General features: G+C 37.3%; 2 protein-coding genes across 11 annotated transcripts in view; both read left to right on the top strand.

Moving 5' to 3' along the window:
• LOC146464323 (uncharacterized) overlaps window positions 1–15,060 on the top strand; it is a 57,200-nt gene that overhangs the window by 26,800 nt on the left and 15,340 nt on the right. The gene's annotated exons all lie outside the window — the stretch shown is intronic.
• The window catches only part of LOC146464324 (uncharacterized), a 31,669-nt gene that overhangs the window by 1,269 nt on the left and 15,340 nt on the right, over window positions 1–15,060 (top strand). For all 10 annotated transcript variants that reach the window (XM_085129946.1, XM_085129944.1, XM_085129942.1 and 7 more), the window contains exons 2-3: window positions 11,718–11,848; window positions 12,280–12,321. In XM_085129946.1, the coding sequence (XP_084986072.1) occupies window positions 11,746–11,848; window positions 12,280–12,321 (145 nt within the window). In that variant the 5' untranslated portion in view covers window positions 11,718–11,745. The remainder of the gene's footprint in view (window positions 1–11,717; window positions 11,849–12,279; window positions 12,322–15,060) is intronic.

Below are 15,060 nucleotides of genomic sequence, written 5' to 3'. Positions count from 1 at the left end.
GATTGCCGAACTCAATCGAACTCAATCCACGGACTGAGTTCGATTGAGTTCGATTGAGTTCGATTTTCGAACGTTCGATTTACTATCCCGGGTATTATAATGTAGGAGTCGAACTGAGCTGATCATGCAGTCAGTGTTAATACCGACTACCCAAACCGTTACAATTTATGTTTTCAAAGATCCCAAATAATCGCCGACCACCGCAAATTATCTCGGATTATGGCAGACTGTCAAAGATATCGTCGTCATCGTGTTTTGATAAGTCGGAAATATTCGTGACGGTCGGGAAATGACGACATCTGCGATCAGTCAGGTGAGTCGGAAACAAAGAAGATGACTTGAGAAATACGCACTTCCTAGCATCTGAATTTCCGTAATCGCATCGATAATATTTCTTGCATGTATTTTAAGGCCTAAAAATATAGTTCGTGGAAAGTTCCGTTTCCTAATAGGGTGAAATGAGAGTCTCAATAGGGTTAACCGTAAACCGTCAAATTTTACCGCAGTCAACCGTCAAAAAACAGTTATTTTTGGCCGTCAGATGGCTTCAAGGTCTTTTAAACATCACTATTTCAGCTGCTTAACCTTGCCTTCTGGCTCTCAATTCAAACTAAATCGTTTTAACTGGTAAACCAGTTTCCATGTTCCCAGAATGAGACATACTCACTTTATGGTCTTCTCCACTTAATTTTGCGTGTAAACTGACATCCCACAACTAACTTCCGTCTGGGAGTACTTCTCGTCTCAAAATATTAATATATTTACTACATTGATAACGTGTCTCTGCAGAACACAATTGTTAAAAAACAAAAAGGTTAATATTACTTGGTCAAAAAAGCTCCCAAAATTGCCGCGTGGCAGGCGCGTGAAAAATATATATAGGGTGCGAAAAAAAAAAAAAGCGTGGAGCGCGAGGGAGGGAGAGAGACAAGCGAGGGTGAAAGTAGTGTCACTCTCTCGCGCGCCCTATATTTTTCAGGTACCTGCTACGCAGGCTATGAGTTGACCTCCTCTCAACGAATGTGAATTTTTCATTCCAGTGGAGTTGTAGTGGGGGGGGGGGGCACTCGCCACAATTTCTTTGGCTCCCTCTTTCTGGATTTTGTGGCTCCGCTCTTGTGAGTCACCCGTCGAGGACGATTACTGGCCCTTTGAAGTGGAATATGCCGTTCCAATCGACAAATGAAAATCTCGAAAATCCTACTCGGACATTTTGACTCAATGGGTCGCGACCTAAATTTAATTATTTTCTCACTGATTACGAACTAGATATTAATGATAGTAAAATTTACGGCCGATGATAGATTGCCTACGAGGAGCAAAGGGCCGAGTTGGCAATTCAACAAGTACGAAATGGAATAATTGTTTATTTAAACAATGAAGAAATGATGATAGACCTTTCTAATATTAATGTCATTTTGCCAAGAGACTGGGACCAGAAGAGGATTTCATGGCAACTATTTTTGGCTACGGTGAGGGTAAAAGATGGGATGGAATGGTATGTGGAATGGTATGTGGCATGACTTGCAGAATGGCATAATTATGCGAGGCACGATTTGCGCGGAATGATTTCAATGAAATAAATTTACAGAAATGCGCGCCCTGTTTTCGCGCCAATTTTATAACAGCAGCAGCTTTTTTTTGTTTATGTTGCAGACTGTAGCGAATGCTGTTTATTGTTGTGATTGCGTGACCGTCAATACCTCTTTGTTTTATGTGACATATCGATTAGTTGTCGGCATTAGCTTTTCGTTTCGGACACGTGGAAGTTATAAGTGCATGTATCAAGAAGCAGATTGATGGAAGGATCGTCGAATATACTATTGAAATAGAACGGGGAAAGAGGTATGTTACGTTGTTTATCCTTTTTGTTTAGACCCCGAAATGTATAACACTTAATCGAAAGCAGATTCGTTACGCTTAAGATTATTTGTGTTGTTTAGATTAATGTATATGCATGCCCCGCGTGCTCGAGTTAAGAACATTTCTATTAGCGTAGATTTATAGTAATAGCTTTATTCTGCTCGGTTTATTTCAGTTTTAACGAGCTTTCAAGTTCAATAAATATTGTGAAAGATAGATGCCTGGAAGTTCCGTTATCATAAAGCATTTCTCCGATGCGGCGCTGTTAAGAAATTCAAAGACTGAAAGAATTAATTGATATCAGCGTCCCGTTACAGCATCAATGAGTTATAGACAAAATATACACACCACCACTCCGTGCCACTTGCTTTCATTGCACACATTTACAAAAACAGTTCATTTCCGATCAGTTATCTTGGCCTAATCGCCTCACTTAGTCCCTCGCTTTACCCTGGAAAAGTAAGCCTCAAGGAAGTGGCATTGTATGGCAGTTCTTGCGTTCGAGTTTCCCTCGAAGTCGTCAAGAGGATATCTCTTTAGTACTTCGGTGCGATGTACAACAAGACGATTTCTCTGAAGAAATTACCCCCTTTTGAGCATATTTCAGAACCATAAATGTTCAAACAACCACCATGAGGTCAATACGTGTGCGTTGTAAAGACGGCCCTTGAGCCACTAATATATAAAGAAGTGACTTCAGTGTGACTTTACAGCGAGATCAAACATTGGAAAGCAGGCCATGTTGTTATGCGCGTATGACGTCTTATTCCTCTCGGTGCAACTAGATCTAGCTCTCTATGTGGTTCACGGCCATTTTTCGTTCGAGTAAAGTCGGCACAGCGATGCTGGACTTCGCGTTTAAAATAACTGGTCTTCCCGTTGGAATTTCGCCGTAAAATTTGGCTTGGTAAGTATTTATTACTTCTAAATTCCAAAGCTGAAGAAAAAAAAGATGCAAAACTTTGATCAGTCGTAGCTAGTGACACTTTAACCACTATCCACCATTCCTCATCGGAAGTTGAAGCCTGGTTTCTAAGCTTTATTTTGATTCCAAACATGTTGGATAAACGAAGGAGAAGGCAGCGAAGAACTGGCACACGGCTTTCCTTTTGCGTGTAAAAGCAACCGACATTTGCTCACTTCCGTTCGTTCACGGTTGAACGTCTCTACTTTCTCGTGTTTTCATCCAAAAAACGACGCTGATAATCATTTTAAATTGAACTGAAAATTGCTGTATTTATGAGCCACTATGTCGACTCTCAGAAGTAAACGCGGCAAACTCAAAAATCGTAAACGTAAACGAGGTCAGCTGAGAAAGACTGTGATTTAAGCAACTTATAACATGAAATAGAAGGATTAAGAAAGCGAGATCACGGCTAAAATCAGCCTCAAAAGGGACGGTGTTAACGGACTTGTGCAGATGAAAGATTTACACAGTGTGATTAAGGATACTTTCTACTGGTTGATATACAAAGGTGGCAAATTTTACAGGTATGCGAGAACTTTAAATTTATCTTTTCTCAAATATAATTTTCGCACCAGAAATTTCTTTGTAAACCAGATCCCCCCGTTTGTCTCCAAAATATGAGAGAGCCGCTGTCGTTACGCGGGCGACGCGTCCTCAATTTCAGGCGGCAATAAATAAGTGAAAGTAAATAAAAAGTATTCTGATTGTTAGTGGCTTTGACGGTTCCTGTTGATTTCGTTGAAGTTAGACTTGGGTTCTGTTTCCCCTGATATATTTTCTTCCTTTCTTTCTTCTTTCTATCTGCGTAATTTGTTTGTTGTTTTCTATTTGTTTATTTCGCATTGCAAAGACAAAATAGTAATAACATTTTAAATCAACTCATCCGTCTGAATAGATCAATGTAAATATACCAAACATATATTTTGAACTGCGGATGACAGATCAAATAGAAGAAACATCCTCGCGATGCCGGTGCAGTGCTCTATCAACTGAGCTATCAAGCCAACTAGGAGCTGGTCATAGTGTGAGTTCGTAATATAGCCTTAAAGGATGAATCAATAAATGTAAATATTTGAAAGATATATTTTGAACTGCTGATGAAAGATCACACAGAGGAAAGATCCTCGCAGTTACTTCGCAACTTAAGAAGTTGCGAAAAGAAAGCCTGAAAAATATTCAGGTTTGAACGGGATTCGAACCCATGACCTCTGCGATGCCGCTGCAGTGCTTTAGCAACTGAGCGATCAAGCCAACCGGGAGCTGGTCATATTGTGAGTTCGTAATACAGCCGTAAAGGATAAATAAATAAATGTAATTATAATCCATTAAATATTTTCGCTCGCACGCGATTGGTCTAAACGCCTCACGTGACAATATACCCCAGCTGAAACTGGGGAATATCCGATGTTAGCATACCTCAGTGACCGACTATCACGTAAACGCGCAATCTGATTGGCTACGCAGGTGCCGTCTATCGATCGATAGACGGCACCTGGAGCTGTTGAAAAATGGCTTCCTCTTCGGGTTTTCGTAAAGTTTGTGAAGAAGACGTACAAAACGTTTTGCAATGTGGCATGCCAGAAAAAAACAAAGAAAGCTACAAAATATGGAATAAAGATTTTTAAAGGTAAGTGCAGAACAATTTCCGAAATAAAATGCTTTATTTAAAAACAACAACAAATTGCGCGTAAGCTTACCTAAGTTCGTAAGTAAACAAAACAATTTTGTCAAAGAAAAGTAACAATTGCGGTTCTTGTTCGTTTTAAATTGGTTTTCAACCCAAAAAGAAATTACAACACCCATTAAATAACAAACCAAAGTCGAATTAAACACGTGCTTGTCATAGCGCGCGCGATTTAGCATGCATCATTGCACAAATGTATCAAAATTTATGAAATAAAAATATTTTTTTTGCTTGATAGATCGATCACTGAGGTATGCTAAAACAATTAGACAGCTCGCTCTCGGTTTCTATCGCCTTTGGTAGTTGGCTCGGGGCTTCGCCCCTCGCCAACTATCAGCCGATAAAAACCTCGAGCTCGCCGTCTAATTGTTAAATATTCGCCGAGTGATATTCCCCAATTTCAAAAACTTCAAGGCGCGTCTTGTTTACAATTAAACTTAATGTCAACATGGGTGAACGGTTTGCTTTTGTGACAGAAGGAGAGATATAACCTGCTGGTCGATAAAGCAGTATCAGAAAACAACATACGCTCTAAACGTTTTTGACGGTAAACTGTTCTTAAACGAAATGTTCAAATACCCAAGCTCGTTGTTACATGTTGCGAAAAATATTTGAAGGGTAATGACCACAATAGCCTCCATTTGGCTTTAAAAATATGCTCAGATATTTGTCCTTGGACATTATCTGCTCCTCGAAGCTCACAGTTTTCCTCGAGCTTCGCTCTCGGAAAACTGTTCGCGAGTTCTCGGAACAGATAATGTCCGCGGACAATGAAGGCTATTGTTTATTTAGCATACCTCAGTGACCGACTATCGCGTAACGTGTAATCTGATTAGCTACACAGGTGCCGTCTATCGATCGATAGACGGCAGTTTGTCAGAGCGCGCGCTTTAGCATGCATCATTGCACAAATATATCAAAATTTATGAAATAAAAAGATTTTTTGGCTTCATAGATCGATCACTGAGGTATGCTAAAACAATTAGACGGCTCGCTCTCGGTTTCTATCGCCTTTGATAGTTGGCTCGGGGCTTCGCCCCTCGCCAACTATCAGCCGATAGAAACCTCGAGCTCGCCGTCTAATTGTTAAATATTTGAAAGATATATTTTGAACTGCAGATGAAAGATTAAATAGAGGAAAGATCCTCGCAGTTACTACGCAACTTAAGCAGTTGCCAAAAGAAAGCCTGAGAAATATTCAGGCTTGAACGGGATTCGAACCCATGACCTCTGAGATGCCAGTGCCAGTGCCAGTGCCAGTGCCGTGCTCTACGAAATGAGCTATGAAGCCAAATGCGAGCTTTTCTTATCGTGAGTTTGTAATATAGCCGCTTGCCGTCAAGGATGAATAAATAAATGTAAATATTTGAAAGATATATTTTAAACTGCGGATGAAAGATCAAACAGAAGAAAGATCCTCGCAGTTACTTCGCAACTTAAGCGGTAGCGCAAAGAAAGCCTGAAAAAATTTTCAGGCTTGAACGGGATTCGAACCCATAACCTCTGCGATGTCTACCAACTGAGCTATCAAGCCAAATGGGTGCTTTTCATATCGTGGGTTCGTAATATAGCCGTAAAGGATGAATAAATAAATGTAAATATCTGAAAGATATATTTTGAACTGCGGATGAAAGATCAAATAGAAGAAAGATCCTCACAGTTACTACGCAACTTTAGCAGTTTAGAAAAGAAACCCTGAAAAAATTCAGGCTTGAACGGGATTCGAACCCATAACCCTTGCGATGCCGGTGCAGTGCTCTACCAACTGAGCTATCAATCCAACTAGGAGCTGGTCATATTTTGAGTTTGTAATATAGCCTTAAGGGATGAATCAATAAATGTAAATACCTAAAACATATATTTTTAACTGCGGATAAAAGATCAAATAGACGAAAGATCCTCGCAGTTACTACGCAACTTTAACAGTTGCGAAAAGAATGCCTGAAAAAAATTCAGCTTTGAACAGGATTCGAACCCATAACCCTTTCGATGCCAGTGCAGTACTCTGCCAACTGAGCTATCAATCTAACTAGGAGCTGGTCATATTTTGAGTTTGTAATATAGCCTTAAAGGATGAATAAATAAATGTAAATATTTGAAAGATATGCTTTGAACTGCGGATGAAAGATCAAATAGAAGAAAGATCCTCACAGTTACTACGCAACTTTAGCAGTTGCCAAAAGAAAGCCTGAAAAAATTCAGGCCTGAACGGGATTCGAACCCATAACCCTTGCGATGCCGGTGCAGTGCTCTACCAACTGAGCTATCAAGCCAACTGGGAGCTTTTCATATCTTGGCTTCATAATATAGCCGTAAAGGACTAATAAATAAATGTAAATATTTGATAGAAATATTTTGAACTGCGGATGAAAGATCAAATAGAAGAAAGATCCTCGCAGTTACTACGCGACTTAAGGAGTTGCGAAAAGAAAGCGTGAAAAAAATTCAGGCTTGAATGGGAATAGAACCCATGACCTCTGCGATGCCAGTGACATGACCTCTAGCTCTACCGACTGAGCTATCAAGCCAACTGGGAGCTGGTCATATTGTGAGTTTGTAATATACCCGTAAAGGATGAACAAATAATTGTAAATATATGAAAAATATATTTTGAAATGCGGATGAAAGATCAAATAGAAGAAAGATCCTCGCAGTTACTACGCAACTTAAGCAGTTGCGAAAAACTTCAGTCTGAATAGATTAGAAACTTTTCTTGTCAACGTGTTGTGGAGGCTTTTGTTCAGCAACAGATCTTTGCACAATTTAATTACATCGAGTAATTTGCGATGAGCATTATTACTTCAGTTTGTGTTCTTTAGTAAAAATAAAGCGCCTGAAGGAACTCTTGTATCTTGTATTGTATTTTCGAATTTATGCCTAGCAACGGGCACATATGATAATTAATACAAGAATATAAAACTCTTCGTCAGTAACCGCTCTTCAGTTCAACGAGAGACAACCGCGTCGCAACTCTCTCGGAAACTTAAACGAATTTTGAAGAAACTCTAATTCTTCATCCAGAAGTAAGTGCCAGTTAAATTTCTTTATTTTTTAGAGTCCTGTTTACAAGCCTAATGATTTATTTGGCTATAATGTTTTAGAAGGTTTTCATCAATCTCCCGTTACAGTTTGTTGTACCTTTCCAACAACCAGTCACAAATTTCTAAACCTAAATAAAGGCAGTTTAGTATTTAAGCGATAACAGCTAACAAATTTGAGACAATTTAGAAGTAAAGGACTCAAACAAAATTAGATATCCAAAAAACAACCAACGAGTTTATAGTACTCTAAACTTCAACTTGGGGTAAGATTTAGTGAATGGTAGAGCGTGGAGATTCTGAATGGAAATGCATCGGTAATTTACTGAAAATTTTAACTAAGAAATTGTTTAACTTACGTAAAACAAAGCTTTTATTCTCTGTTTCTTAATACACACCAGAGTAACAAACCTTGGGCTGCATGCATTACAATTAATATTTGAGGGAAGCTGAATTCGTTTATTCTATTTTAAATCGTGTGTAGCTACTGAGCAAAATTATTCGATGTGAAAAACGTAAGCTTTCCTTGACTTTGGAAACGGTATAAAAGAATTTGTTGGCGAAATAGAAGGCATAAAGCTAGGCTTGTAAAGCTTTATTTTCCATTCTTTGTGTAATCAATGGTATTTAAACAGGCTTGGAAATTGCGTTTGTTTGTAACAATAGAGCACAGGAGAAAACGTTTTGAGATTGAATTTCTGTTATAGAAACTCTGACTATTACTTTTCATAAATGAATAGAACATTAAGTAGGAGCCTACAGAAATCGCAACTCTCATGGAAGCTAAAGAGAATATCAAAGAAATTCGAATCTTCATACAGCGGCAAGTCCCAGCTCCTGGATTATCTGAATAGTGCGACACTACTTTGTTTCTTTGAAAGGCGCAGAGTTATTTGGCGATAAGTTCTCAGAAGGTGTTCATTTCCCGTTAGAATTTAGGCTAGATGTCCAAAAACCTCACAACTTCCTGGATGTGAATAAATACATTCAATTATTTTAGCGACAAAAGCTAACTAATTGGATGAGGTGGCAAAGAAATTTCAGTAGAAAGCGGAAAAAACAAAGAAGTGAATTTAGATTGCTGAAAAAGTTTCAACTTGTGGAGTGATCGAAAAATGATACGGCAGAGAAGAGATTGTCATTGAAAATGCACCAAAATGGTGAAGGATTTCATAAAGTAAGCGTCCTGCGCGCAGAATATAATTTCCTTCTCTGTGTTTCAACTGCTTTATAATTTTTGATCTGAGTTTGTCTATCCTCTTTTAACTCATTCTTTTACAAGCCCAGCAAAATTTATTACTTCTGGGACGGAAAGCAAATTTAATCGGCATGTGAACTTTGTAAACCTCATAGAAAAAAATTCGTACTTATCTGTATCACTGAAAACGACTAATTAATGAGGGAATAAAACTGACACTGTATATACTATTTATGTTTTTCCCTGTTTGTGTATAATTGTTTCTTTTCTATTGTATATGCTAGTTACTGTTGCTTCTTACATTAAAATATACTATTCTTGGAAAAAAAGTTTCTTTTCAGTACAAAGCTAACTTCTATTTCCCTAGTATAAATAAGCGAATGAAAATAGATAGTATTTGTTTGTTAGTGGCTGTGACGGTTCTTATTGATTTAGTTGAAGTAAGACTTGAGTTCTGTTTCCCCTGATATTTTTCTTTCTTTCTTCTTTCTATCTGTGTGATTTGTTTCTTGTTTTGGTTTAAATCAAATCATCAGTCTGAATAGATGACAAACTTTTCTTGCCATGGCCAACGCGTTGTGGAGGCGTTTGACAAATCTTTGCACAATTTAATTTTGCATTGGCGATGGGCATTATTACTTCAGTTTGTGTTCTTCGTTAAAAATAAAGCGCCTATCATGTCGCGGAGGGAAGCCAAATTCGTTTATTCTATTTTAAATCATGATTTGTGTATGGCTACTGAGCAAAATTATTAGAAGTGGAAAAGACAAGTTTTCCTTGAGTTTGGAAACCGTATAAAAGAATTTGTCCGTCAAATGAAGGGCATAAAACTGGGGTTGTAAAGCTTCAACATTTCACTTTCTTTATGTAATCAATGCTATTTTAACAGCTTAGGTAATTGCGTTTGTTTGTAACAATAGAGCGCAGGGGAGAACGTTTTGAGGTTGAATTTCTGTTATAGAAACTATGGCTATTATTTGTCATAAATGAATAGAACATTTAGTTTTCCCGTCTTCAGTTCAAGAGGAGCCGACAGAAATCGCAACTCTGACGGAAGCTAAAGAGAATATTAAAGAAACTCAAATCTTTATACAGGGGCAAGTCTCAACTCGTGGTTTGTCAGAATAGTGCGTCACTGCTCTGTCGACATGCGCAATAATTTATTTTTCGATCAGGTCTCAAAAGGTTTTTTTTTTCCCATTAGAATTTTGTCCAACAACCTCAAAAATTTCTCGATGTCGATAAATACATTCAAGTATTTTAGCGACAACAGCTAACGAATTGGAGATGAGGTGGCAAAGGAAATTAGAAAGCGGAAAAATAAGCAGTGAATTTAGATGGCTGAAAAGTTTCAACTCGTGGCGCGATCGATATTGATACAGCGCGGAGATTGTTAGTGAAAATGCACCAGAATGGTGAAGAATTTCATGGAAGAAAGGTCCCGCTTGTGGAAAATAATTTCGTTCTCTGTTTTTCAACTGTTTTACAATTTTCTGTGGAAAGCTGAATTCGTTGAATACGTTTATCGTCTTTCAACTAATTCATTAAAATTCCCTTTTGGTTTACAAAAAAAGGGAGATTGGTAATAATCTGAAAGCTGTACGCGCATCATTTGCGTGCTTTTGACTCTCACAAGACCATAATCCGAGACAAAGGGAAATGAAAATCAACCGATTTGAAACTTTTTCAACTAAAAAAAGGTTTTGAACCACAATATATAGATTATTTCGAGGAAATTACTGATTACTGGTTGAAATAATTTATAAACCGTTCTGTATCCGAGTTGTTGAACTACTAAGTGGAAATCATGTGGTGTCATTTTTTGAGACCATGATCTCGATGGTCAGCAGTGTGGAATCGTCTTAGCCACCAGCAGGAATTATAAGAACTTAGGGAGGAGTGGCTTATTTAATTGCGCCTGCACTGAATTCAAGCTGTTGCTGTTAATTTAAAAAGATGTCATGCTCACCAGCTGTAAGTTCGATATATTATTTTTATTTTTTACCCCCGCTGATTGTCGTGAAACTTCAATGTTGGTTTTTTTTTGCTTTAAAAGGCTGAAAAGAACGTCTAAATTAATAAAGGTTTTAACATTTGATGCTTGACTTCCCAAAACTTCACGCAATATTTTCCTTAGTGGAGATTCAAAATAACGCCAAACCACGGTGAAAATATGATGGGGAATATATTCACGTACACTATTTGAAGAAAACAGAAGTTTCATTTTTTCTTCAACTCTTTAACTACTAATGTGTGTGGAAAGCTAAATTGGTTGATCCTCTTAATTATTCTACATTCCTTGCAAACTCATTATGTCTGCGTGAATAAAGGGATTTTTTCCCTTAGCTTTGCTAAGCGCATAACACATCTTCTTATTAACAATGTAAGGAATAGAACAAAACGTTTGGAGTTGTAAAGCAGCCTTTTCAATTCAATTTTAATCAAACTTCCCTATCTGGTCTCTTTCTTTCTCCAGTCTATGTCTGTACTCACTCATAATTCCTCATCACTCCCCTTTGCAGTAAATCCTAGATTGCAGCGCTTTTCAATTGAGTGTCTGAAGTAATTCACGTTTACTTCAACACGCATTGTGAATGGTTAGCAAAATTAAACTCGCGCCACTTTCTAAACCAATGAGAAGTAAAATCAAAACAGATCACGGCCTGCTCGCACGCAATGCTTCGAGTTCTGATTGGTTGGTTGTTGTGTTTACGTCTGCTGTGATTAGTTAGGGTGCTCACTTTGGATTTGGTGTTAGGAAACTCAAATGAAATCTGCCTACAGCAATCGTGAGAGTTTTCTGGAGTCAGAATAAATGTAGTGTACCTGCTTTTTTGTTTCTTCTGATTAGTTTATTCTTTTCGAAGGAAGCGACGAATAAGCCTTAAATTAGTATACTATAAGCCAAGATATGGCTGTTTTACTTAATATTTTCTTTCTTACAAATTTTCTGTTTTGCTTTTGTAGATCTGGACGTGTTATCTGGTAGTTCATCATGAAGGCTACCTATATTCTCATTGTAAGTGTACTGATGGCGATCAAGCTTATTACGTCAGACTCAGGAGGGGCTAAGAAGTGTTCTAAGATGTGTACAAGATGTAAGTGAAACCAACCAAGCTAGAGCTTTCCACAGAATGTTTTCAAGTTTGTTACCTTTTTTCATGTTCTTTTTCACTCTCATTTCGTCGATTGGTTCTTTTCTTCTGATTTTGGAAACATATTTTCTTTAATTCTCATAATGAGTTAAAGATTAAAACTAAGCGGAAGTTTAAGTGTGGCGAGTTGTTAGACGTGCGCGCTTGTAAACCGGATGTTCGGAGCTCTGATTTCTAGCTGGATTTATTCTATGGTAATTCCCTGTTCAAATTCTCAGCCCCAACTATAGTCAACCTCCCACTAGCGGAATTTTTAAGTGTTATGTAGAGTTAACAATGTTTTGTTCTGTGGTTCAGTGTCGATAGTCATCACTTCAGTTTTTAAGAGTTTTACATTTAAATAAAATATTTTTTCTTCCTTTCTAACGTCTTAGTTATCAAGAACAAAATTGATCCTCTACAGAAAAGGCTTCAGGGTAGGTTGTTAATTAAATCTCCCAGTTGTGCTGTACTGGCTTAAAATCTCTTGCTATGATGATCTACCTATTCCTAACAGTTATACGGCAACTTGTTTTTTTTTTCTCAAGAAACTAAGTAGAGAAATGTTATAAAGGCCTTGTCGCCTCAATACAAAATATACTGATTTCTGAAGTATCCAAACCCTCAGATTAGGGACAATTAGCGTTTTATCTCGTTAAAAGATAGTATTTCCATTTCTAGAGACCACATTGGTCCAGGAACAAACTACAATGATTGGTGAAGTGGCCAATTGTTGCAAAATCCCTATTACAGTAAAAACCCACGTATAAGAACCTGGTGATTTAAGAAACTACAAGCTGAAATTGGCCATTTTAATACCCAAATATATAAGAACCTATTTAGCCTGGCAAAGAAAAATAGGTTCTTATACCAAAAAAAAAACAATCTTATTTTAAGGCCAAAATACTGGACTTTGTTAGAAATTGTGAAATTTCTGAGAAATATACCATGAAAATTATTTGTTTAATACAGTATGTAGTACAATGAAGAAACTTCAAAATTGAAAATCTTTTAAATACAGAGTATAGAATATATAGTTCTGTATAAAATTATACTGGTGTAGTCTTGGGACTCTGTATAGTGCCCTGACTTTTTGTATCACTATGACAAATCCAACAAATAAGAACCTACTAAGGAATTAATCAGCTTGACTTTGGAAAAACTACCCCAAAATATAAGAACCCATTCAGCCTGAACCCAAAAATTCTAGGTTCTTATACGTGGGTTTTTACTGTAGCTGAGTTTTAATGCGTAACTAAAACAAATTTCTGTACATTCTACATAATTACGGAAAGGATTTAAGAGCAGATGTCAGTAAAAACCAGACATTGGCCGGCAACAGTCAAAAAATCGATTTCGCTCATACTTTCAGGTTTGATACCCTATCATGTTAGAAGAACCCCTGTGCAGTTTGTTTTGAAAATATTTTTTCGTTGAGGAGAAATTGACATTTTTGCAAGAGAGGGTAAATATGCTAATTTGATAGCTTAAAATTATGCAAGTTTGTCGATCTCTAGAAAATCGAAAAGGCTGTATTTAATCTTTCTGATTTATTATCTTCAAGTATGATATCTCTTTGTATCTCAGGGAGATGTTCAGACTTTTACAATAAACTCTAAATTTCTGGTGGATTTTTCAAAAAGACGTGGTTTTCATGAGTCAAAAAGTACCGTATAAATAATCGAAAGTTTCACCCGGGCAGATACAACAGATTGACTTGAACTTTACTGTGGTTTATGCTAAAACATAGGGCTTGAAGTTTATCAAAAGAAATCCCTTGGTAAATGAGTTTTTATGGCGCTGTTGACACTCACAGTTGGCTAAAAACTGCAATTTTTCTTGCGTAATTAGCATCGACTTAATACGAGCATAATTTTTGGCTTAGAACTCTCAAGGCGAAATCTTTACCATTTGGAGTTTCTTACTCCAGTTTTAAAACAACTGGTCAGAAGATTGTAACAATTTTTTCAATTTAGGTTAGTTTTATTTTTATTTTATTGTATTTGTGCCAAAATAATTGCGAGACAAAATGTTCTAAATGTTCATCACTTCCGGTTTCCCGCTTTCATAAAATTCGTCTTCGAGTATCTATTAAAATCTCTTGATATAAGTTAGCACGAAGAATTACAATATTCTTAAGGAGGTTGGCCGAGCAAAATAGCATAAGACTGCTTGTTTATAAGAATGTTTATAGCAAGGCGAATCAGACTAAGTGACTGATTGAAATGGACAAGGTCTTAATTTGCATATTCTTTTCTACCGTTCTACTTTTAACATATCGACGTAATTATTTCAAAATACAAAAATACGATTTTATCATCTTTCATGTACAAAATATTACATAACATAATATATATTCCGTTTCTAATGTTTATGGGCATTCACGTGATCGTTAATTAATGGTGAGAAAAACTTTGTTTACAAGTAGTGTAGTGTAAATCATGGAGGCGTATTGTTCTTTTAAAACTCTTGACAAGGGACCCTGTGGTCATGGCAAGAAAAGCTCAATCGAAATCATTCCGTTAGTCTCTTGTACTATAAGTATTGATACTCATTTATCTGCCCTTAAGTTCTCCGGTCTTGTAGATGAACTCGACCTTATCTTGTGTCGAGTTGGAAAGTTTTCACAGCCACTCAAATGTAGTACCATGACAATTTGCCCAAACCATCGATTGAACCTTGGTGTGGGCTGAAGTAGGGGTGGAAACACTAGATGCAGAGTTCCCGAAGCAATGTCAGGACATGGTAAAGGCGGGAAAAAGATGGCCAAAAGCTGAGAAGGGGCTTTATAAGGACGATTCATTATACATATTTAAGACAACTGGAGTTTTTGTTGCAGTAGGTTCCAGTAAGTATTCATATTCTTCTTGAATCCTCTTCCCAGTTGTACAAAGGGTGGATAACGTTACCCAGCCGATAAATCCTTATCCAGTGGATGGAATCTAAAACAAAAATAATAGAGCGGATAATTTTATCCCGCGCTCGCTGGATAGTGCTATCCAAGCCTTCGTACACTTAGAGCCCTGTTGTTCAATAAACTATTTGCTGGATGTGAAATGATTGACTGTTCTTGACTATTGATTGTTTAGGTGTATTCTCAAATTGCCGAAAAATGTTAAAGCATACCGGCGATGAAGAAACCGACTTGTGCGCCATGTTAAATAAAATATCTACGG

Source organism: Pavona decussata, unplaced genomic scaffold (assembly GCF_977016875.1).
Source record: "Pavona decussata unplaced genomic scaffold, jaPavDecu1.1 SCAFFOLD_165, whole genome shotgun sequence".
NCBI lineage: Eukaryota > Metazoa > Cnidaria > Anthozoa > Scleractinia > Agariciidae > Pavona > Pavona decussata.
Note: the sequence above shows the minus strand (reverse complement) of the source record. Positions and strands in the feature narration are given on the sequence as shown.